The 24,515-nt window shown below is 47.8% G+C and overlaps 2 protein-coding genes across 3 annotated transcripts; one reads left to right on the top strand and one right to left on the bottom strand.

Moving 5' to 3' along the window:
- Positions 1–224: 224 nt before the first annotated feature.
- On the bottom strand, positions 225–11,152 carry otud4 (OTU deubiquitinase 4). 2 transcript variants are annotated; one of them, XM_079758098.1, is made up of 21 exons: positions 10,888–11,152; positions 10,443–10,526; positions 10,314–10,364; positions 9,623–9,669; positions 9,442–9,514; positions 7,905–7,986; positions 7,538–7,688; positions 7,309–7,351; positions 7,071–7,185; positions 6,915–6,979; positions 6,728–6,828; positions 6,197–6,291; positions 5,712–5,910; positions 5,225–5,363; positions 4,935–5,006; positions 4,198–4,615; positions 3,068–3,973; positions 2,844–2,884; positions 2,331–2,679; positions 1,293–1,375; positions 225–1,125 (listed from the first exon to the last, which is right to left on the bottom strand). In XM_079758098.1, exons 1-21 carry the CDS (start codon positions 11,005–11,007, stop codon positions 727–729), a joined length of 3,633 nt encoding a protein of 1,210 aa, XP_079614224.1. In that variant the 5' UTR covers positions 11,008–11,152; the 3' UTR covers positions 225–726. The 2 variants fall into 2 exon arrangements, with proteins under 2 accessions (XP_079614224.1, XP_079614225.1); XM_079758099.1 differs by having other exon boundaries at positions 1,293–1,372.
- Positions 11,153–11,864: 712 nt separating this feature from the next.
- LOC307091110 (mothers against decapentaplegic homolog 1-like) lies at positions 11,865–20,087 on the top strand. Its single transcript, XM_079757984.1, has 9 exons — positions 11,865–11,990; positions 12,953–13,707; positions 14,580–14,689; positions 14,822–14,927; positions 15,217–15,489; positions 16,422–16,544; positions 17,697–17,918; positions 18,335–18,591; positions 19,665–20,087. Exons 2-9 carry the CDS (start codon positions 13,524–13,526, stop codon positions 19,806–19,808), a joined length of 1,419 nt encoding a protein of 472 aa, XP_079614110.1. The 5' UTR covers positions 11,865–11,990; positions 12,953–13,523; the 3' UTR covers positions 19,809–20,087.
- Positions 20,088–24,515: the final 4,428 nt, after the last annotated feature.

Raw genomic sequence — 24,515 nt, 5'->3', positions numbered from 1 at the left:
TCTATAAAGACCAGGCCAGTACAAGAGGCTCTGTGGCAGCAGCAGACTGAACACCAAGTAGGCCTACCCTAGCATGACCATCTAGCATAGTACGACAAGTACCCTAGCCTCATAAGCATAGCATGCTGGTAGAAGGATTTAGTGGTGAGCTGATATGGTTTAGTAGACCCTGTTGAAGATCTTGGGACATGAAGAGAACCTCAGCATTGTTGTCATAAATTTTATTCAAACAAAACAAAAAAAGGATTGTAACAAAAGTAAACAGCTTTGGCTTTGTACAAAAGTGTGGTTGTTCTAAAGTGTGCGCACACCCCCCTCCCCTGAAGTTTAAAAGAGAGCAAGGATACAGGAACCAGAGAAGAACCACCAGATAAATGATAGATTGGTTTAACAGGGGAGTCCAGACTAGTTCAGAGTCAGTGTTGGCACGAGCCATGTGCTAGCAACACATTAAGAAAGTGCTGTGGCGCAAGCTACCACCACTTCGGCTAGCTTTGCGACCTGTAAAGTACTTCAGCAAAGAACAGCGGTGCTATAGCTTGTTAGCTTTTTTTCTTTTTTTTTTTAAAAGGCAACATAAAGAAACCCATCAAACCTGAGCTCTATTTACACCCTGTAGAGGACGTCGGACGGCCGCAGTGCATGAGGGTCCAGCCAATCGCGGCGGCTACCCCACGCGTCCCGTCCACACCTGACGGGACGGGCGGGGTACGACGGGAAAGCAAGTCACTGCCCAGGGAGTTGGGGGTGGTGGTGGTGGTGGTAGCTCTGAGCCCTGCCGTACTGGCCGTAGTGTGGCCCATAGCGCGGCCTGCCACCCCGGCTGCTCCGCCCTGGCCTCTCCGCCCCCCCGCCCCTCGAATGATGGTAAGCCCTCCTAGCCCTCTGATTGGTTGACCCGAACTCCGCCCCCTTCCAGGGCTCAATGCACACGCCGGGCCCTGGACCCATGGGACCGAACGCCTCGCTGGGATTGATCATCTGGTTGTTGGTGTGATAGTGGCCATGGTAACCATGGTATTGGTTGCCATGTTGGCTGCTGTTGGGTGTGTTGGCGAACGAGCCGTAGTGGGGCGTTGACGTCCCGGCAACCATGGAGTCCTGGAATTTGGGTTCAGGGACCCACTGACGGAAGAGACAAAATGTTTTTAATGCATTGAATATATAAATGCATATCTATGTGTGTGTGTGTGTGTGTGTGTGTGTGTGTGTGTGTGTGTGTGTGTGTGTGTGTGTGTGTGTGTGTGTGTGTGTGTGTGTGTGTGTGTGTGTGTGTGTGTGTGTGTTCTTACGATGGGCATGTTGTTCATTGGAGGGTCGAGCAGGAGAACCTGTCTGCTCCGACCATGGTGACCCTGGTCAGCCAGCACACCTGCTGGAGGTCAACACACAGACACTTTAACTACCAACACTACCTCTGTAACAACAGCAACCAGCCCCATTAGTGGAGCTATAGCAAGCATCCTGTAGAACACACCACTACTGTAACTGTAGCAACCATCCTGTAGAACACACCACTACTGTAACTGTAGCAACCAAGGGCGTAGGAACCGGGGGGGACGGAGGGGACTTGTCCCCTCCAATATCGGAGACAGGCACATTTGTCTCACCTAAAAATTATACCGGATCTGTCAGGTTTCCGATATGTGTCCCCCCCAATGTTAAACTCATTCCTACGCCCCTGGTAGCAACCATCCTGTAAAACACACCACTACTGTAACTGTAGCAACCATCCTGTAGAGCACACCACTACTGTAACTGTAGCAATCATCCTGTAGAACACACCACTACTGTAACTGTAGCAACCATCCTGTAAAACACACCACTACTGTAACTGTAGCAACCATCCTGTAACTGTAGCAACCATCCCCGTAGAACACACCACTACTGTAACTGTAGCAACGATCCTGTAGACCACACCACTACTGTAACTGTAGCAACCATCCTGTAAAACACACCACTACTGTAACTGTAGCAACCATCCTGTAAAACACACCACTACTGTAACTGTAGCAACCATCCTGTAGAACACACCACTACTGTAACTGTAGCAACCATCCTGTAAAACACACCACTACTGTAACTGTAGCAACCATCCCTGTAGACCACACCACTACTGTAACTGTAGCAACCATCCCCGTAGAACACACCCCTTCTGTTACTATAGCAACCAGCCCCGTAGAACACACCCCTTCTGTTACTATAGCAACCAGCCCCGTAGAACACACCCCTTCTGTTACTATAGCAACCAGCCCCGTAGAACACACCCCTTCTGTTACTATAGCAACCAGCCCCGTAGAATATATAGCAACCCCCTGTGGAGCTCCTACCTGCAGGCGATCCAACGTTGGCCAACATGGTTTCAGAGGGTGCGTTGGCTCTGCTCCCTCCGGTAGCGTGTCGGGGGCCAGGGCCGGGAGACCTGCCTTGGGGAGACTGCTGCCGGTCTGAGGGGCAGAGCTGGAGCCCTGGGGACCCAGGAGTGCCAGGGTACCGGGGCCCGGGGCCGGGGGAGGGGTACCCCGACGGGTGGCCGGGCGGAGCCGCTTGTTGCCAGGGCGGCGGGGGGGAGGGGTGTGCGCCCTGTGGGGAGGGGCCACGGGGAGGGGGGTGCATGGCGTAGGACTGCTGAAGGGGCAGCAGGTACATGTAGGGCTGGAACATGGGGTTGGTGTAGGCCTGGGGAGGGGGGGGGGACACGCAGCCGTTAGCACACTGTGCAGCAGCAGCACTTATTGACTGAACGTTGAGATTGAAAAATCAGTCTGATGTCCGGTGCCTGAGGCCGTCGTCATTACGGTTCTACATCCGACGGTTGGGTTGAGCATTAGGGCCGGGCCTACCTTGACTCCCAGGTTGAAGAACCACCGGAGGACGGTGACATCTGAGGAGGGATCGGAGGAGGACAACATGACCAACAGCGGACAGCATAGGAGGCGAAGCAGGCAGCTAACTGTTGCTGGTTGCTTTGTTTAACCGCCATCTCCTCCACGTTCACCACCACCACCCACACACCCTCCTACCATCGCCTCGACCCCCTCCACCACCTCTCCCGTCATGTTCTCACCGCGTGGGAGGTCATCCCCGGCCTTGCTGGAGGAGTAGGCCGGGTTGGGCACCATTTCGCCTGTGGGCCCCACAGGGAAGCCAGGGTAGAGAGGGTCCTGGTAGAGCTGGGAGAGCTGCTGCAGGGGTACGCCTCCTTGGCTCGGCTCGGGCCAGGGGGCGGAGGAGGCGTTCAAGGTATGCTGTGCGGGGGGGGGATAAGAAGGCTGGACAGGGAGTCGGGATGGGCAGGGCGGGGACTCTGCCGAGGCTTGGGAGGCCGGAGGTGTCTGACCTGGTACGGGATTGGACGCCTGCAGCTGAGGGTGTTGGGGAGCAGAGGGATGGGCTCCAGGGTGTTGGGGGACAAAGGGCTCAGGTACAGGGTGTTGGGGTACACAGGGTTCAGGTACAGGGTGTTGGGGTACAGGATGTTGGGGTACAGGGTGTTGGGCTACACAGGGCTCAGGTACAGGGTGTTGGGGTACAGGATGTTGGGGTACAGGGTGTTGGGGTACACAGGGCTCAGGTACAGGGTGTTGGGGTACAGGGTGTTGGGGTACACAGGGCTCAGGTACAGGGTGTTGGGGAACAGGGTGTTGGGGAACAGGATGTTGGGGTACACAGGGCTCAGGTACAGGGTGTTGGGGTACAGGGTGTTGGGGTACACAGGACCCAGCTACAGGACGTTGGGGTACGGAAGGCTCAGGCTCAGGCACTGGGTGTTGGGGTATAGGGATGACGTGCACTAGATTTTGGGGTACAGAGGGCTGTGGCAGAGGGGTTTGGGGCGCAGCGGTGGGAGCTGTAGGGTCTTGAGGTGAGGAGGTTTGGGGTGGAGGGTTGCTGGGTACTACATTTTGGGGTGATGGGGGATTGGACACGTACGCTGCGGGGAGCTGCATGTGTCGAGCTGTGTTCATCACATCTGCAGAGAAGACAGGACGGAGAGAATAAGCATCGGTTTGCCAATCCCTGAGACACTCAGGTTCGTCTTTACCAATCAAAAGAAATGACTGATGGTTCACACCCTTTCATGGGCGCCTACATGGCTACGTTATGCTTACGACCAAATAACACGTTCATCACAGGGATATGTTGACGGCAGGTTAGCGGACATCAGCCATTCAGGCGGACTGATGGACATCTCACCTGCGGCGGGGCGATCAGGACGGGTGGAGGGGTGGGAGGAGCTCGAGGAGGAAGACTGGGGAGGGGTGGAGGAGGGAGAGGAAGGGGTGGAGGCGTGGGAGAGGCCACCCGGAGGCGGGGCTACAGGAGTGATGAAGACGGGAGGAGGGGAGGAGGAGCTGGGGGTGGTGGTGGTGGGGAGTAGGGAGGGGACGCTCCGTTCAGCAGTGGGGACAGTGGCAGTGGGCGGAGCAACAGCAGCAGCCCCAAGGGGGCGGGCGCTGGGGGTGAACGTGGTGTTCTGAGTGAGCAGCGGGGCCTTGACAGTGGCCAACCAGGTGGTAGGGGCGGGGCCTGGGTGTTCCGGTAGGGTGGGAGGGCTGGAGGAAGGGCTTGAACTGGGGACCTCAACCGGGGGGGGTGCATCCACCTGACCGGTCTGTAGGATCAAAGAAGAAGGAATGTTACAGACTGCGGACCGATGGAAGCACTGCCGAACCCAATCGGAACAAAGAACAGCCAGTCAGTGCTGACTGCAGTACTGTAAATCGAAACCAGAACGGAAACCAGAACTGAGCAGGAAGCTAGGAAGTGAACCATAGCTGAACCTAGAACCAACAAACATGCAAGGAAGTGTAGCGGAACCCATAGCTTATCAAGTTGAGTTTTTTACAGATTGGTAGAGAACCACCACTAGCAGACGAACACATTGTCACAGCATCATGATGATGTTTTTTGCGTTGCCCTGGGTTACGTACAGTGATTCCGCTCTTCAGTTGACTAATCCCCTCTCCTCCCCTCCTCTTCCCACCATTCCCACGGGCAACTGCCTGTAAAAACATAAAAGAAAAAAAAGACATCCTTCAGTTCAATCCCACACACACAAAAAAAATAATATATATATACATACACACATTATCTATCTATCTATCTATCTATCTATCTATCTATCTATCCATCCATCTATCTATGTGAGGGGGAAATCAAAAAAAAACGAAATCAAACATAGCAGAAACAAATGGACAACAAGAGTGTGGTGGAGGCTGACCGCCAGCGCTGGAAAGTTGTCCTCGTCCCTGAGATGGATCTCCAGCAGAGCTGCCTTCAGCTCCTCCTCCTGATCCTCCTCCTCCTCCCTGGAGTCCTCACCAGCCACCTGCAGGTCCCCACAGGTGGCCGACCTCCCTCTGCACACACACACACAGTCAGGCAGGCACTCACAAACAGTTTGCCTTGCTTTCAGTCATGTACACACCTCCTCCAAAGTCAAAAAGTCAAAGTCAGCTTTACAGTCAATCCCAAAATATGTCCCAGACAAATAAAGGAATCGAAATGGCGTTTGTCTCTGACCCATGGTGCAAAACAAAACGGTATACACAAAATAAAGTTTTAAAAATAAATGGATTGTAATGTGCAATATGAGGAACATTATGGGTTCGGAGCCAAGATTTCTTGGGGGCAAATGGGAGGGGGTTTCCTCACCTGACACGCACACACACACACACACACACACACACACACACACACCCACCCACCTGCCGGCTCTGTGTGCCTGCGGATCCCCTGGTGGATTGGGGGGCCAGGAGGTCTGCTTCTGCATGTGGCCAGGATAGCCTCGCTGCGTCACCTTGGAGGAGGAGGAGGAGGAGGAGGAGGAGGAGGAGGAGGAGGGCGATGGGAGCGCTGCCAACGGGAGAAGCCTGCCTCTTCCCCTGCCTTTAGCCTCCACCCATTCTGAGAGAGGGAGACAATATCTTTCTGTAAAGTAACCAACGGTAGGGGCTTTTTGGGGTCATTTATTTGTAACAACCTACTCTTTTTCTGGAAATAAATGTTTGATTGACAGTCGACATGATGGGGGATTTGGTGACTGGGAGAATAGCAACAGTGACTCGTCAACGCTTGTCTAGAGAGTTCAGACTAGAGTCGTTCGCCCCCAGAGCGGATGCGATCGCATACAGCAAGGCGTGGCCACTCGGAGTGAGACGCTGAGGTGTGTGTATCTGGTGTGTGTGTGTACCTGATGCGTGTCCATTGGTCCTCTTCTCCCAACTGGTCACTTTCTTCCAGCTGGTCTCACTCATAGGACGCAGATTCACCAGAGGAACAGACACTCTGCGCACGCACGCACGCACACGCGCAAACACACACACACGCACACAATATTAAAGGGGTATGCTTAGATATCTGTCGTACCCAAATTCAACAAAGTTGTTTGATTCTAAATTCACTATTGTACGTCCAGAAGGGGGCTACACTGGGTTAGCATTTGTTTTCTGTTAGCCGCTTCCATTGACTTGTACAGGTACAGTAGCCTAGCTCCTAAAACACTACAACTGAATAGTTAGTTTTTCAAAAGGTGTGCCAATAACAGAACAGTCACCAATTCACCATCGGCTTCATGTGATGCAACACTGACAGACAGACAGAGACACAGAGAAAGAGAGAGAGACATACAGACAGACACTGACAGACAGAGAGAGACACAGACAGAGAGAGAGAGACACACACAGACAGAGAAAGAGAGACAGACAGACAGACAGCTACTCACGTCTTGCCCAGCTCTTCAATATACACTGTGAGAGGGCCGTTGCTAGGAGACACCTTCCTGATGGACCCACTGTAGCTCCGCCCACCTCCCTCCAGACATACCTGAAGTGAGAAATACACCAGTTAGTCACACACACACACGCACACACACACAAACACACACACACACATGCGCGCACACAAGCTACCTGGCAGCGGTCTCCTTCAGAGTACTGCATTCCTGCTGCCATACAGAAGTCCATCTTCTGCTGGGCTGAAATACACATTAAACGTTACAGCAAACTACCATATACACACACGTGTAAACACATTCGTGTGCATGCGTGTGTTTTTGTGTCTGTTACCTCTCTTGGAGGCGAGCCAGCCATCATAATGCACATTCCTCATCAGATTGGGGTTCAAGGAGCGCCTCACTCTCTCTGAAAGGCCCCGCCCTCGGCCACGGCCCCGGCCACGCCCCTGATAACACAGCTCCAACATTAATGAATGTCTTTGTGTAATTGATTCATCAAAGACCATATATAGATTGCCGTGTGGGATCCCCGGTGGTCATTCTGCTCATAATCAGTGAGTGTTACTTACCCTGTTCTGCTGGCCACCTTGCTTGGGGGGTCCATCTTCGATCCTGGATGTCAAACACACACACACACACACACACACACACACACGCGCGTAAAAATACACGATAGAGACAGAAAGACGGACAGGTAGGTTCCCACTATAGAGGCAGACAGACACCATCAAGGCTGACAAGACAGGCAGATTCCCACAATGGAGAAAGACAAGCACAGACAGACAGGCAGGTTCCCACCATATAGGGTCTTCAGTCTCTGATTCGTCGCTGCTAGGGCAGGCGGCCATGTGATCGTCTGTCAGCTCAGAGCTCCTCCCCCCGCGCAGGGCTGCTCCCACCACCGAGCGCTCCCCGAACACACGCTCATACAGCAACTCGTACAGGAGGGCTGTGCACGCACACACACACACACAATTTTATAATATATATACACATTTTGGTAACATACATACATATTATCCTCCTTACGTTTCAGCACAGAGATCTGCGTGTCTTCCTATGCAGTATATGTTTTTAATGGGAACCGTTACCTACCGTGGTGTGGTCTGTGTGTGTGTCTATGTGTGTGTGTGTGTCTGTGTCTGTGTCTGTGTGTGTAGCTTACACTGGCAGAAAGCAGTATTCTGGATGTGGCTGACAGGATACACACTGTCATAATGGTTCCCGTTCAGGAAGCACAACTGGACCTGGTGGAGAGACAGAGAGAGACAGACTATAATAGCCATTTTAAGTTTGAACATGATTCACTACGTTGCCTTTGGTGTGATCCTTCAATAGCCAGTCCACTCATCTTCACTTCCTAAATCTCCACAGGTTCTGTTTAATCTCTATTGTACCCACCTGTCCCAATACCTAGTCAGCTAGAGAAGTAGAACCACGGCATCATACACAGGAAGCGCTTAGGAGGTATACGCCAATAAAGCCAGTCTGAGGGTTGTGATTGGCCCAGATCATCAAACGTCAACATTAGGGCTGGGTAAAAACAAATCGATTTAAATCGATTTTGGATCGACTTCATTTAATTGTTGCATAATCGATTCATAGGGCATGAGATCGATTTAATTTAATTTATTTATTTAGTTTTTTAGTTTTGTTACCATTATTATTATTTTTGCACTTCAATAAACAATGCCTTAATGCAATTTGCAGTGATGGAATGTTGTAGTTCAAATACACTTTCACTTGCAATTCCTTTCTAATTTAAAAATTGCACTTTTGAGACTTGCGATAGTTTTGTTTACAGCTCAAGTTTAACTGTCCAATTCACAGGTTTGCACTTAAAACCTTTTGTTTAAGATGAAGAGAAAAAAAAAAAGTACATTTGTATTTTGTAACACAGTTGAGCCATTTTCATTATTCAAGAGCAGATTGAATCTAAATTAATTGATTCAGAACCTTATGAATCGAAATCGAATCGATTTAGGAAATTGGCCACGATACCCAGCCCTAGTCAACATCACCTGGAAGTTTCAGTGAACCCACTGTTTGAGCTGGAATTCAAACACTATGAGATTAAAAACATATTTATATTTGGTTTGTTGAGTTTTCTCGGAAGGAGCGGGGTGTGCTACGACCCAAGGCCACTTTGTGATACTTATTTCAGTACAGTCATTGTGTATCAGAGTTATTCGAGCAAAGTGGTATATCCAATCCACCACAACACTATAATATAATGGATAATAACACATAGAACAAGTGTTATACTATTAGATGTCTAAGAGGATTAACCCTCACTCTGGACGGAGACATAAAAATAAACAGCTCTTCAGAAGGAGCTCCACACATCCAGGGAAAGATCAGTACCGGCTTTTTTGAAGCCGACTGGAACATCCACATATTGTTTTGCGGACACTGGCAAAAACATAGAATTTTACAGCCGTTTTCTCCAGAATACAATCTTATTCAAGTAACCGAGGTGAAATGGCATAGATTACAATGTTGATGATCATATTGCCTCATTTCTTTAAACCTTAAAGCTATCTGACACAGCTGGTCTGCCTTGAGGGTGTAGGGAAGGAGTCAAAGGGCGAAGGACGGAGGGACAAGCTCTGGAACACACCCCTTGTGTTATCAGTGATACTCGCTAGCTTGGATAAGCTTAAATGTAACAACAATTAACTCATATTTATTAAGAGCCTTACCTGATCTTTAAAACCGTGATCTGTGACCTTGACAGCAGGTTTCCCTGGTTCCTGGAAAATCCAGAAATCTCTCCTGGAGACAGAGAGACCGCCATCAACATGATGATGAGGAATTAAAATACACTTTTAAACTAAATAACCTTGTCGTTGTTTGTTTTTGTGATGCTAAAAGGAGACTTACTCATAAAGTACAGCCAGAGCGTGCATCTCCACCTGCCCGACCCAGTGCTGCACGCGCACACACACACACACACACACACACACACACACACACACACACACACACACACACACACACACACACACACACACAGTTAGCAACAACAACACAGGAATATTACCCCTAAGGCTTGATTCAGACAAAATCCGGCAATGCAGCGATAAGCGCGGACTGCTGAGGAGATGTTGGAGTTCACCTTATGGCCCCATAAGTGTGACGTCAGGTTGTGATCTTCAACCACTCCCTCATGGCAGGATGCATCTCCCACCTTCACAGTTGCTTCTTAAACAGCGTAATGCTACAATATTAACGTAACATGCTAAACGTCTTCCGATATGTTTCTCCAAAAGTTTATTTCGTATCAACTTTTTGCTACAGGCCACAGATTTTTTTCCGGCACCCCATCTGTGCCTCCACCACCACAGCTTAAACGCACTACACTCTTTCAAATTAATGCTTCAACTGGGGTTTCGCTGAAACGCCTGATTTGATCTGAATGTAGCATTGCTAGTATCTTTCTCTACCTACTGAGCTAGAAGGAGAATACAACCCCTAACCCTGCAGTGTCAGTGCCTTGCTCTACCTACTGAACTACACAGGGAATAGAAACCCCAACCCTTTAAAAAAATCTTACACATCTCTGAGGTCTTACCTGGGGGTCTTGGATCTTGCAGAGGTATTCATCAAAGTCTCCTTCAATGAACTGAAAGACAAACAGGACCACAGTTAAAACACACACACACACACACACAACTATTACTACACACATACACACACTCACCGCCTCATAGCGCTCTCTGTTCTCTTTCAAGAACTCCACACACCTCGCGCGGACTTGTGTGTGACGACTTTGACACAGCAGCACCTGAAAGTCCCCGACGGAACGTCACACAATTGATAAAGACTTACACAACTTGGCAGTTCATATAACTAGGCAGACGACATACTGTCATGAACATGATGAGTCAGAGTTGCTTACAGCGACTTCCGTACAGAGAAGTAGTGATACTTGTTTGGCTTCACCAATGGAAACGTATTGTCCATTCTAGTTCAGCCCTTTGAGTGTCCTTCAGTCTCTTCTATATCAACTTTACATGAACTAGTGGTAGCTTGTTCAGATTTTATCGCTGGCTCGAGTAGTAGAATGAATTTCAATAATTGACATTATTGCTGTTGTTTATATGTTGGCATTGAAAGAACACAGTCCGTCCAGTACGATCTCCCACCTGTTCGGCCACGGCCCGGAACAAACACGACCCATCCTTAGCGATCTTCTTCCTCACTAGTCCGATTGACTTGAAGTAATCATCCATGTGTTTCTCAGAGAGATGTCCGCCCTCCTCCATTGCGCACTACTAAACACCTGGACCAGACCAAGGTGGAGTACTGTGAAGCACACCGATACTGACGATAGCAGGGCTATGTTGACAAGCTGTCGTTAAAGGTGACTAGGTGAAATGGCCGCTTGTCATAGTTGCATCTTAACGGAGTCTCTGCTTAACTTTCGGTTTCCCAGCTATTAGCCGCCTAGAAGCTAAGTGAAAGTAGCGTCAACTTTATGGGCCGTTCAAGTCCTGTCGGAGAAACCATTTTTACATTCCATGTGGGAAGAGGCATTCACGTCAACCTCGGAGACCATTGCCGAGTCGGAACTTCATTCATATCTCTGACTTGGGCAGAAATGGATATATCAAGATAGTGCAAAATTAAGTATTTATCCGAGGGTGATGCACAATTTAAAACTATCTTGTTGTTTATTGTTTACTTTATAGATAGTTTATATTATTAACAGTCATAAAACATCATCAAAAACAAAATAGACCATCCGCCCCCACTGAAAGGTTTGTTTTTTCCAGGATGACATATTTACAACGGGACTGTACGACTTCGGCATCCCTCTTAACGAACTCGCCCATCTTTGTGGGTGTGTGAACGCTCTCAGTTCGAATAAATTAGAATTATTCCCAATTCGCTGTTTTCTGTCAGATGTCTTTAACTCGGCATAGCAGGCTTCATACTTCGTCGCCACGCCCTCGTCTCTCCTGCATGCGCGATGCGAAGGAGCACTCGATTCACGACACTCCCCCAGCGCCGGAACGGTGTTCCGCAGCGTCTTGTGCGGAGCGGCCACGGCGCGTAGACGCAAAGGGTTAAACAAATCAAGTCGACCCGTTTACTCTTTTCCTGCTAAACAAAACCCCGAGTTGCAGGAGTAGCAGCAGCTTTAAGCCCCGCCGCAAGGTTCCGCCCGTCGAGGAGGGAACGTTGCTTTACTCTACGACTGACGCCAAGAAATACACATAACGTTAGTTCCTCTCAATAAGCCGAGGTAGGTAACCGATGACTTTAAATGTACTTCAAGTGAGCACTTGCAATGCCTGACGAACAGTGCACTTCGTCTACGCTTCAAGAACCCGAATGATCAACTTTTCGCTCTATTGCAATCGGTGTTTTAACCCTTAGCAGCCACACACACAAAGTGTATTTTAGTCGACTTACAACTTTACAATTTCTGATTTGTAGTTGTATCTACTTATATTGTCCTGCCCTGCGAGAGAGAGACACACACACACACACACACACGTTATGCTGTGTCTATTATGTCTGGCTTTCTCAGACGCTGTTTTTCTCTCAATTAAATTCTCTCCCTCTTTCTCCTCTGTACGCCATCTCCAGTGGATAAATAATTTAGTTGTCTTTATTGGTCAGAGAGAAGGGGGCTGGCAGATAGAAAGGTATTCAGCTGCAATACTACACCTCAGTCTCCATGTTTCTGTCCACCCCCCCCCCTTTCTTTCCTCTCTGTCCTCCCCCCATCCAGTGCACTCTCCTCTCTGTGACCCCTTCATCCATCTGCCCGTGCTTCATCCTTGCATCCTTTGATCTCTCTCTCTCTCTCTCGCTCTCTCTCTCTCTCCCTCTCTCTTTCAGGAGGTAGAAGGACATTGATTTTCAGTTCTGCTAAGTGCACAGTCTAGGGTGTCAATTATCAGTGGTGTGTGTGTGTCTCTCTCTTTGCTTTCTAAATGGTGTGGTGAACTCTGACCTGTGAATTTGCATGACATACTATCCTGACATTACATCATCATGCAGTGATATGAGCAGCCCATAATACTCTCTTAGGCACATAAACTACATTTGGATTGTTAACCCGATTGGTTGCTATGACAACCCCAAAGTGATTGGTTGCTATGCCAACTAGATGCTGGGCTGGCCGGTGACTGGTTTCCATGCCAACTGAAAGGTCAGTGATTGATTGCTATGGTGACGAGTTCTCTTTATTCTCCCCAGGTGGACTGCTCCACACCTCTGAGCTCTGGCAACACACCCATTCCCTCCGCCTCTGTGTGTGTGTGTGTGTGTGTGTGTGTGTGCGCGCACTCACGCGTGTGTAGGGCTGTGAGCGTGTGTGTGTCTGTGTGTAGGGCTGTGAATGCTTGTGTGTGTCTGTGTGTAGGGCTGTGTATGTGTGTGTGTCTGTGTGTAGGGCTGTGAGGGTGTGTCTGTCTGTGTGTGTAGGGGGAGTGCGTGTGTGTGTCTGTGCGTAGTGCTGTGTGCGGGTGTGTCTGTGTGTAGGGCTGTTAGTGCGTGTGTGTGTCTGTGTGTGTAGGGGGAGTGCGTGTGTGTGTCTGTGTGTAGTGCTGTGTGCGGGTGTGTCTGTGTGTAGGGCTGTGTATGTGTGTGTGTCTGTGTGTAGGGCTGTGAGGGTGTGTCTGTGTGTGTGTCTGTGTGTGTAGGGGGAGTGCGTGTGTGTGTGTCTGTGCGTAGTGCTGTGTGCGGGTGTGTCTGTGTGTAGGGCTGTTAGTGCGTGTGTGGGTCTGTGTGTGTAGGGGGAGCGCGTGTGTGTGAGTGAGTGTGAGAGATGAACGTGTCGTCCCTGTTCTCCTTCACCAGCCCAGCGGTACGCAGGCTGCTGGGCTGGAGGCAGGGAGAGGAGGAGGAGAAGTGGGCGGAGAAAGCGGTGGAAGCTCTGGTGAAGAAGCTGAAGAAGAAGAAGGGAGCCATGGAGGACCTCGAGAAGGCTCTCAGTTGCCCGGGGCAACCCAGTCAGTAGCAGTTACAAACTTAAGCTATAAGCCCGGAGAGGCCGTGGGTTACAATGATTTTTAGAAATGCCAGGGGGTGTTTGTTAGGCATGACACGAAGCACAGTTATTGAAGCTGGTACTGTAGACTACCTAGTAAGGTTTCACAAAATAAACACACGGCATACATAAAATGCGATAATTTACTGAAAACAATTCCTATTCTTCAAGTAGTTTAGTTCCCCTTGACAGCAAAATGGCTCAGCAACACAGCCTGGCATACTTTGAGATTGGCGACAGGTTAATACAAAATAGTAACTGTTATGGGTCGCAGTGGTGTGCTTAAAGAGTATTTTACAACCGCTTCAAGCCAATCACAATCAGAGACCGGAACCATCCATTTTGTTATGTGAAATGAAAATGATTTGACATCATTTTTTGGGGGGAAATGTATAAATTGTAGTGGAATTTAGTAAGCAGTTTGATACTTTGCTTGATTACTATACAGGATGTTTATGTGATATCTGCTATAGCTTTATCCACCACCAACGACAAACCTTGTATTCGTGATTCCCAGAGCTACTCTCACGCCATTGTTCAGTAGAGGCTGTGCGGGACTACAATAGTTTTTTTTAACTATTCTGCATTGTGTCTGTAGAACCTAGGCTGTGCAGCACGGTAACTTTTTCTAGCTGCTCAAATTTTGATCGGACTCTATTAATAGTCCGATCAACATCTCTCAGCCTCACTTTGGACAAAACATATTCTGCCCAATCAATTAATGTTAATATATTATAGCCCGTATTATGTATTATGTAGAAGGCACTCAAACATTTTCTAATCAATCCTCTCTCTCTCTCTCTCTCTCTCTTCCCCCCCCCCCCCACCCCCAAGGTCAGTGCGTGACGATCCCTCGCTCCCTTGACGGGAGGCTGCAAGTGTCCCACCGTAAGGGTCTCCCTCACGTCATCTACTGCAAGGTGTGGAGGTGGCCCGACCTGCAGGTAAGCTTGTGCGTCAGTCACCTAGCGGCCATCTCTACCCAGCTAGTATTTAGAATCAGGTTGGCTGCTTGCTGAATTAGACCATTACACTAAATTAACATGTAGTGTGTGTGTGTGTGTGTGTGTGTGTAGTCTCATCATGAGCTGAAGGCAATGTCCTGCTGTGAGTTTCCGTTCGGATCCAAACAGAAAGATGTCTGCATCAACCCCTACCACTACACAAGAGTAGACACCCCCAGTAAGTGTGTTTGTTCATTATGTATTTATTATACTTCCCCATTGGCCTTGGTTAATAATAATAATATGAATCCTCCTCTGCCTCATTGAGTTTATATAATATCAACTCAATGAGGCAGGAGGATTCATATTAATAATAATAATAATATAATTATAATAATATACCAGCGGAATAGTAGAAAAAAATATATGAACATTATTTATCCCTCTCTCACTGCGTATTTATATCAACATATACTACAATTAGGATAGCATAATAATAATATATGTATTATTTCTCCTTTCCTCAGTGCTGCCCCCAGTGTTGGTTCCCAGGAACAACGACCTCGCAGCGAGACCCTGCGTGCTCTCCCGTTTCCACGGCGACAACAACGAGCCCCTGATGCCCCACAATGCCACCTACCCAGAATCCTTTGCTGGCATGAGCGGGGCACTGGAGGGCTTTGATCCCTGTTCCCTTGACAACGGTTACCCTGTGTCGCCAGGGGGTGGGTCCTGCAGTAGCCCCGCCCTCCCCTCTCCTCCAATCAGCTCAGACACCGAGAGCCCATTTAACTTACCAGGTATAGCCCTACCTCGCTTTCTCTCTCTCCATACAACCTACCAGGCAGAGCCCTACCTCACTCTACCTCCTCTCTCTCTCTCCATTTAGCATAACAGTTAGAGCACTACCTCACTCTACCGACTCTATCTCTCTGTCTCTCGCTTTCTCCCCATGTAGCATACCAGGTTAAACCCATCTCATTCTATTGCCTTTCTCTCTCTCTCTCTCTCTCTCATTTACATTTAGGGCATTTAGCAGACGCTTTTATCCAAAGTGACTTACAATAAGTGCATTTGTTACAATAAGTACATTTGTCATAAGAAGTGAAACAATATATCACTGTTGGTACAGTAAAGATGTTCATAGAACCAAGTGCAAGTATTACAATCGCTAGGCTAACCCATTCCCTGTGTAAAGCAACGATAGCAGCTACTGTAGAGGCTACACAATTAAGTACCTTGAATAAGTGCAATGTACAAGTGCCAGGACGTACAACATTCAATGGTGGCTGTGCATTGGTTTCTATGCAGAGTCGAGGTGAACTCTGAACAGGTCCATCTCGCTCTCACTCTCGCTCTCGTCTCGCTCTTGCTCTCGCTCTCTCTCTCATATATCAGATAGAGCCCTACCTCGTTCTACCAGCTCTCTCTCACCTCTCTTCCTCACTGTACCTCACCTCCTCTCCTCTAACTACCCTACCTCACTCCACCTTCTCTTTCTCCTCCAACTTCTCTACCTCCTCTCTCTCCTCCAACTCTTCTCCCTCACTCTACCCCCTCTCACTCCTCTAACATCTCTACCACACACTACCTTCTCCTTCAGACCCTATTTATAGGCTGACCTGTGTGTGTGTGTGTGTGTGTGTGTGTGTGTGTGTGTGTGTGTGTGTGTGTGTGTGTGTGTGTGTGTGTGTGTGTGTGTGTGTGTGTGTGTGTGTGTGTGTGTGTGTAGCTGACACTCCTCCTCCAGCTTATGTGCTGGCTGATGATTCGCTGAGCCAGGACTGCTCTCAGCCAATGGAGACCAACTTCCTGTCCAATTTACCCAACACCATGGAAACCAACAACAGGCCAGGTAACCATGGCAACGGCCCTGTCACAATGGTGACACATGTTCCTCACACTTCTCTTCCTCTCTCTCTCTCTGTCTGTCTGTTTCTTTGTCTCTCTCTGTCTGTGTCTTGTCTGTCTGTCTCTCACTATAAGTGTATTTGAGTGTCTCTGTCTGTTCTTATCTATCTCTCTCTCAATTCATTTTAAATTGGTTTCATGACAAAAGCATGTTTGCATTTGTCAAATCCCTTAACAATTGGATTTGTATACGGACATGTATACACGGTGTTCTGTGCTGTCAGAACACACTAACATGTGTTTGTACGTAACAACTATAAACACTGAGGTGCTGTCAGAACACACTAACATGTGTTTGTACGTAACAACTATAAACACTGAGGTGCTGTCAGAACACACTAACATGTGTTTGTACGTAACAACTATAAACACTGAGGTGCTGTCAGAACACACTAACATGTGTTTGTACGTAACAACTATAAACACTGAGGTGCTGTCAGAACACACTAACATGTGTTTGTACGTAACAACTATAAACACTGAGGTGCTGTCAGAACACACTAACATGTGTTTGTGCGTAACAACTATAAACACTGAGGTGCTGTCAGAACACACTAACATGTGTTTGTACGTAACAGCTATAAACACTAAGGTGCTGTCAGAACACACTAACATGTGTTTGTACGTAACAGTTATAAACACTGAGGTGCTGTCAGAACACACTAACATGTGTTTGTACGTAACAGCTATAAACACTGAGGTGCTGTCAGAACACACTAACATTTGTTTGTACGTAACAACTATAAACACTGAGGTGCTGTCAGAACACACTAACATGTGTTTGTACGTAACAACTATAAACACTGAGGTGCTGTCAGAACACACTAACATGTGTTTGTACGTAACAACTATAAACACTGAGGTGCTGTCAGAACACACTAACATGTGTTTGTACGTAACAACTATAAACACTGAGGTGCTGTCAGAACACACTAACATGTGTTTGTACGTAACAGCTATAAACACTGAGGTGCTGTCAGAACACACTAACATGTGTTTGTACGTAACAGCTATAAACACTGAGGTGCTGTCAGAACACACTAACATGTGTTTGTACGTAACAGCTATAAACACTGTGCTCTGCTTCCTCCATCAGAGGTGCTGCCGGTAGCCTATGAGGAGCCGGTCCACTGGTGCTCCATAGTTTACTATGAGCTGAACAACCGTGTGGGAGGGGCCTTCCTGTCCTCCCAGTCCAGTGTCCTGGTGGATGGCTTCACCGACCCCACCAGCTCCCAGAACCGCTTCTGTCTGGGCCTGCTGTCCAACGTCAACCGCAACTCCACCATCGAGAACACACGCCGACACATCGGAAAAGGTACCGGAGATAGGACCCGATATCGACCCAGATACAGGCTCTGATGTAGCACCTTGTTTAGAACCACTACTATAGAAACAGATATAGGACCGGATAAAGAAGCAGATATAGAACCACAACTATAGAATATAGCACCTGATACAGAACCAGTAGTACAGAAACAGATATAGCACCTGACAAAGGGCCAGAGAGAGAACCACTACTTTAGAACCAGATATGAAGGGAGAACCAATGTACCATCGGGAACACACTCACACTGACACATCGGCAAAGTTGACGCAACCAACAGAAAATGTAGAACCAAATATAGAGCCACAACCAAATCACACTGAAGAGCCACATATAGAGCCCCATGGATTCTAGTCCTAAGTGTGTGTGTTTGTACGTATGTGTGTGTGTGTGTGTGTGTGTACCAGGTGTGCACCTGTACTACGTGGGCGGGGAGGTGTATGCAGAGTGTCTGTCTGGCAGCAGCATCTTCGTGCAGAGCAGGAACTGCAACCACCACCACGGCTTCCACCCCACCACCGTGTGCAAGATCCCCAGCGGCTGCAGCCTGAAGATCTTCAACAACCAGGAGTTCGCCTCGCTGCTCGCCCAGTCCGTCAGCCACGGCTTCGAGGCCGTCTACCAGCTCACCAAGATGTGCACCATCAGGATGAGCTTTGTCAAGGTACCGCCACACCCTAGACCCTAGACCTAGCTCTAGACCTGACCTTAGACTTAGCTCTAACCCTAGACCTAGCTCTAGATCTTACCCTAGACCTAGCTCTAGACCTGACCTTAGACTTAGAGTTTAGATTCTCTGCCCGAGCCCGATTTTCCCACCACTATCTTCGAGCCGGGTCGGGCCGGGCCTTTGATCAAGCGTTTGTGTTTTGTTTTTTTAAATCATTGCTTTATTGGCCTAATCTGAGGATAAATCCATGCCATAAACAGAAATATTATAGGCCTTTATTACACGGGTCTTCTCAATGCCGTGGAACGCTCCGTTCACTTGCATGGGTAGTAAGTAGTCCGGTAACTTGTCAACCCGTCGCTTAGCGACGTCAACGTCTTTGGCAGACTATTTCTCTGCTGATCAACACTACGAATGCTGGTAACGAATAAATTGTAAAAAGACACACCATGTGAAGTTATTTTTTCGTTTTGGCAAGTAGCCGTGTAATAAGCGGGATAATGTATAGAACGTTGCCGGTCATTATCGAAAATAAGTCCCTTCAGGGCAAAGCAAGACACCTCTGCTGGGCGGGCTCATCTAGCTGCGTAGGCGTGTTAGGCGCGTTGAACCATTTTTGTGACACACAATGATCAAGCGTCAGGTTAAGTGCGCTCAGTGTGGCCGTACCTTTAGACCTACCTCTAACCCTAGACCTAGCTCTAGACCTGAACTTAGACCTAGCTCTAACCCTAGACCTAGCTCTAGACCTGACCTTTGACCTAGCTCTCACCCTAGACCTAGCTCTAGACATGACCTTTGACCTAGCTCTCACCCTAGATCTAGACCTGACCTTTGACCTAGCTCTCACCCTAGACCTAGCTCTAGACCGGACCTTTGACCTAGCTCTCACCCTAGATCTAGACCTGACCTTTGACCTAGCTCTCACCCTAGACCTAGCTCTAGACCTGACCTTTGACCTAGCTCTCACCCTAGATCTAGCTCTTACCCTAGACCTAGCTCTAGATCTGACTTTAGACCTAGACCTAACTCTAGACCTGACCCTCTCCCCCTTCCTCCCACCCCAGGGTTGGGGAGCTGAGTACCACCGGCAGGACGTCACCAGCACCCCCTGCTGGATTGAGGTGCACCTGCACGGGCCACTCCAGTGGCTGGACAAAGTACTGACCCAGATGGGCTCCCCACACAATGCTATAACCTCAGTGTCCTAACACACACACACACACACACACACACACACACACACACACACACACACACACACACACACACACACACACACACACACACACACACACACACACACACACTCATATATTTCCATACACTATATATATATAAATATATATATACACACTCACCATATCCAGTGTCTTAACATATATAAATGTATATACGCACAAATACTTAATGTGCACCTAGGCCATGTATAGAATGTAACACTATTATACTACAGTACACTTTGTTATACTACAGCTATCTCCTTTGAATATTTCTACCTTTCAATGAATTGTTATGAACTGTATTTTTAGATAACTTGTGTTTAATAAAATTGTATTTGATTTTAACTTGTTAATATAACGATTTGTTGTTGATTTAAATGTTTACCACCTAGATTGATATAGTTATTGAGTTAGATACAGCGAAGTATAAGTATTTGGTTATAGAGGATTACGTTTATTTATTAGGTTGGATCTGGATAGTTCAGGCATAAATTAGAGATGGTTAAACTAAGGTATTAGGCTAGAGATTACTAGTTAATGTATTAGGTTAGACATGGTTAAAGCTAGGGTGGGTAATTTTGGAGAAAACAGCCGTTGAGATTCCGTTGTGTTCTCTCTGGTCCCTCCCTGCCACGCTCTACCTGCTGTAGCTCCTCCCTCCGAACGTCAGTTATGCGCGTTCATGTGAATTCAGTTGCATTGATAGGAAGACGAAACACCAAGTCAGATTCCGAGGTAATTCTCAATTCTCGGGTAAAACACACAAGGAAACCGTCACTTTAAAGCGATCGCGAAACTTAGCAAGGCTGCTGCTAGCTTGCAACAACGTTAAATCAATACATGGAATATCATATGCTACACTTCCCTCGCTGTGCTTATCTTGGCAGTTGTGTCAAAGTAGCTTTTACACAAACGTGACTCGGACATTATCCACAGTTGCGTTGAGGCCTAGGCGACGTGTGAGCACAATCTCTGTTATTCCGACCATAACTAACACATAAAACGGACCGAAAAAGAACCATGGGCCGATGCAAGACATCCTACGGAACCGTATTGAAACGGTTACATTACAGAACCGTAATGTAACAGTTATCGTTCCTCTGCCTAGTAAAAAAACATACCAGCCGACACTTTACATATTCTTCACAATATACCATGGATAGATAAAACTATTCCTTACCTGTCTATAAGAAATGTAGCCATCTCAGCGGCCGATGTTACGTCTCTCCGCCTCCCTTTTAGTAGCTGTCCTTTCAACAAGTGTCTTTCCTCTTTTTTTCGCTGTCTTAGCGGTGTTAGTTGTTGGTATCCGGGGAATGGGAAATTTAGGGGCCGTTGATGAAGACATTGCTATTCATTTGTTGCCGCCGTAGTAGTGCAACACTGTCAAGACTGCTAGGCTCGTGAACGCTCACGCAGGGACGCACCAACGTCGTTGCCAAGGTGAACGGACAGTCCCACAGCCAATCAGAACGGAGAATCAGAGCCTCGCTCTGATTGGTCAAAGTGTACATGAGCGGTGGCAATTTTTGGGGGCGGCGGCACACAGAGGCAGGGGAGAGCAAAGCAATGGGTAGATATTCTCAGAGCACTTCACCTACATATAGCTGACTGGCTATCATGACAGTTTTGCCAAATATTACAGTAAAAAAATTACCCACCCTAGCTTTAATGTATAATGTTAGAGATGGTTTGTTAATGTATTAGGTCAGAGATGGTTAGTTTAGGTATGTTAGAGAAGTAAGTTCAGGTATAAGGTTAAAGATGGTAAGTTTAGGTATTAGGTTAGACATGGTTACGTTGTTATGGTTAGATTTGGTTAGGCTTAGTATGGGGGGTTTAGAGTTAGCATTACCATGGCATCAGTACCCTGTAATCCAGTCAAAGTAACGAGAGGATGGTGGTGACCTCCCATCCATCGGACGGCTGCAGTAACAACCACTGCACATGGGGGATTGGACTAGGCCGTGTGCGTGCACGCCAGCCCCCTTCCTGGGATCGACCGAGCTCGGCCACGGGAATCTCATAGACGGGAGAGAGAGGCTGAACTCGGTTGCCATGGTTACCAGAGAGAGGGAGACTTGGCGAAGAGTTGACCGCTCGTCCCGTCTCCAAGATGAGTTACACGGAAGAGATCTGTAACCTGGTTAGATATTATTAGACGTTATCAGAGGAGAACCATGGAATACATCTGTAACCTGGTTAGATATTATTAGATGTTATCAGAAGAGATACAAGAAGAGATCCGTAACCTGGTTAGATATTATTGGATGTTATCAGTGGAGAACCAGGGAAGAGATCTGTAGCCTGGTTAGACATTATTAGATGTTATCAGAGAAGAACTGTGGAAGAGATCTGTAACCTGGTTAGATATTATTAGATGTCATAAAGGAATGCACTGGAGAGTCTGTTTTATAACAGCATACAGCCGGTCAATACAAAACCAAAGCAGAAATGATAAAAGCACTGTTAAAGAATAGATACATACCCAAACACTGAAACATAATAAATAATTGTAAGAAACACATAGTTTAGATTTTGTCTGCAGTCTGTCTACCTTATGTTCATTGCGCTCAAGATAACTCAAATACATTCTCATGTATACAGTATATGCCATGCCATGCTTCTATCTTATGCTAGTAGTTTGCTACGGATTATAGTGGACAAGCTAGAAAGGATAGCTATTCAGCTTTAGCCAAACGGTTAGTATGGCTAAAGGTTAATTAAGGAAACTTGAGTTTTACATTCATATTTATTAGCATTTTAATTCACCAGTTGGTACTATTAACAGTCTGGTAACAGCTGTTAGCCAAATAAGTGAAATCAGGCAAAGCAAGCTAGAAAATATTGAAACAGCTGACAAACATGGCCAAAGCATGAACGTTTATAAATATAATAGACATGATATCACTGCGCAATCGTGATGATGTATGGCCCCTGTTGGCAGGACAACAGATTTGATTCCATTGGTTCCTATAGAACACTATCACATTAGAGGCAAACCCTTCGAGGCCCCGGCCCCACAAGGTCTGAGCACTGAGGCGACCCAGATTATCTGGGTGTTGTCTGGGTACAGTACGTCTGTTGCTCTGGTAGAGATGATCGGTCTGTTGCTAAGGGAGAGTCTGTCTGTTGCTATGGGAGGGACAGTCAGCCTGTTGCTTTGGGAGAGACAGTCGGTCTGTTGCTATGGGCGTATGTGGGTATGCGAGGGCTGGGTTCCTGAGAGATGGTCTTCTGGATGTTTGACAGCTTAGTGTTTCCCTTGCGACAGCCTTTGGACTCTTATGATTGGTGGATCCGTGCAGCGTCATGCAGGTGTAACATTGATAATAGGCAAAGTGCTTCCTGGGTTTTTAAGAGGTCGTGTCGACCCTGATCACATGACATGGGCTCTTACAACCAATCATCTTCTCTCGCTAATGCTGACAGGTGTTAGATACCTTTACATCTGCTGCTAACTCTGACAGGTGCTCATCTGGAAACATAAACAAGGATGTTAAAGTTCATCTTGTACCCCCAACAAATATTCAAGGTTCATGGCCGTTTAACTTAGGAGCATTATGCAATCCTGTAAACACAAACACATCAATAATTTACAAATAACACCCCGCCCACCCCCTCCCAGTGATGGTGGGACAACAGAGCCCAACTATTATGGGATGGATTGATGTTCAGCTTATTCAACCATCAGACAGGACTCTGGTTCGATTCCCAAACCAGCTGGGAAAATATCACAATCTCCATCATGGCAGTGACCTCGCCCTCAGTTGAAGACTGTGGTTGTACTGGGATGCTCCCAGTGTCCACTGGAAGAAGACTGGCTGCACTGGGCAGCTCAGAGTAGAACCAGTAGAAGACTGTGGTTGTATGGGTCTGCTCCCAGTACCCACCAGTAGGAGACTGTGGTTGTACTGGGCAGCTCCCAGTATAAAGTTTTGTTAGTGAAAGAGAAGTAAGACATGCTTTATGATATGAAAGAACTGTTAAACATGGATTATACATGTAAAGGTGAGAGTATGTGGCTGGCTGCAGCAGACCCGGTGAACCCTTCTATCTAAGGCTATAGCGAACCAAGCATTATAAGAGCTAGCTTACATTCTCAAACACATTACACTGACAGCCTTGAGCTCAATTAGCTTTTAGCTCCAGCAGTTCACATAGAGCAGAAAAGAAGAGGAAAGGAGTTTGGGAAGAGGAAAAGAGAGCAGAGAGGGGAGAGGGGAGGACAGGGAGAGAGAGAGAGAGAGAGAGAGAGAGAGAGAGAGAGAGAGAGAGAGAGAGAGAGAGAGAGAGAGAGAGAGAGAGAGAGAGAGAGAGAGAGAGAGAGAGAAGAGGAGAGAGACAATAGTCAAGGAGAGGGTAGAGACTAGAGGAGAGAGGAGAGGAGAGGGGAGAGCTTCAGGAGGAGTCAGTTAGCCCCAGGTAGCTGAAGAAGATGTGTTGAGCAGAGGAGGAGGAGGAGGAGGAGGAGGAGGAGGAAGGGGGGGCGGCAGTAGGGGCTGCAGGGGGCGTGTGTTTCAGGGACAGAAGGGTGGTGATGGAGAGGAGCGGGGAGAGGTCTGTGAGCGAGGGGTGCAGCGCAGGGGAGCTGGCCGGGGTGTGTTTGTGCAAGAGCTCCATGTGTTTGGAGCCCCGCGCGCCGTCCCCGCCGTGCACGTAGGAGCGGTGGGTGTGCACGGTGCTGGGCGCGTG

Source organism: Pollachius pollachius (genome assembly GCF_949987615.1).
Source record: "Pollachius pollachius genome assembly, chromosome: 20".
In the NCBI taxonomy this organism is placed as follows: domain Eukaryota; kingdom Metazoa; phylum Chordata; class Actinopteri; order Gadiformes; family Gadidae; genus Pollachius; species Pollachius pollachius.
Note: the sequence above shows the minus strand (reverse complement) of the source record. Positions and strands in the feature narration are given on the sequence as shown.

What these genes read in the sequence shown, in the direction of transcription:
- LOC307091110 (XM_079757984.1), top strand. Translation starts at nt 13,524, where the DNA reads ATGAACGTGTCGTCCCTGTTCTCCTTCACCAGCCCAGCGGTACGCAGG. An exon ending in GAGCCCATTTAACTTACCAG is followed by an intron (nt 15,490 to 16,421) that starts GTATAGCCCTAC and finishes GTGTGTGTGTAG; the next exon opens with CTGACACTCCTCCTCCAGCT. An exon ending in GGAAACCAACAACAGGCCAG is followed by an intron (nt 16,545 to 17,696) that starts GTAACCATGGCA and finishes TTCCTCCATCAG; the next exon opens with AGGTGCTGCCGGTAGCCTAT.
- otud4 (XM_079758098.1), bottom strand. Translation starts at nt 11,007, where the DNA reads ATGGAGGAGGGCGGACATCTCTCTGAGAAACACATGGATGATTACTTC. An exon ending in AACTGAAGAGCGGAATCACT is followed by an intron (nt 4,616 to 4,934) that starts GTACGTAACCCA and finishes TTGATCCTACAG; the next exon opens with ACCGGTCAGGTGGATGCACC. An exon ending in CGGGGATGACCTCCCACGCG is followed by an intron (nt 2,885 to 3,067) that starts GTGAGAACATGA and finishes ATCCCTCCTCAG; the next exon opens with ATGTCACCGTCCTCCGGTGG.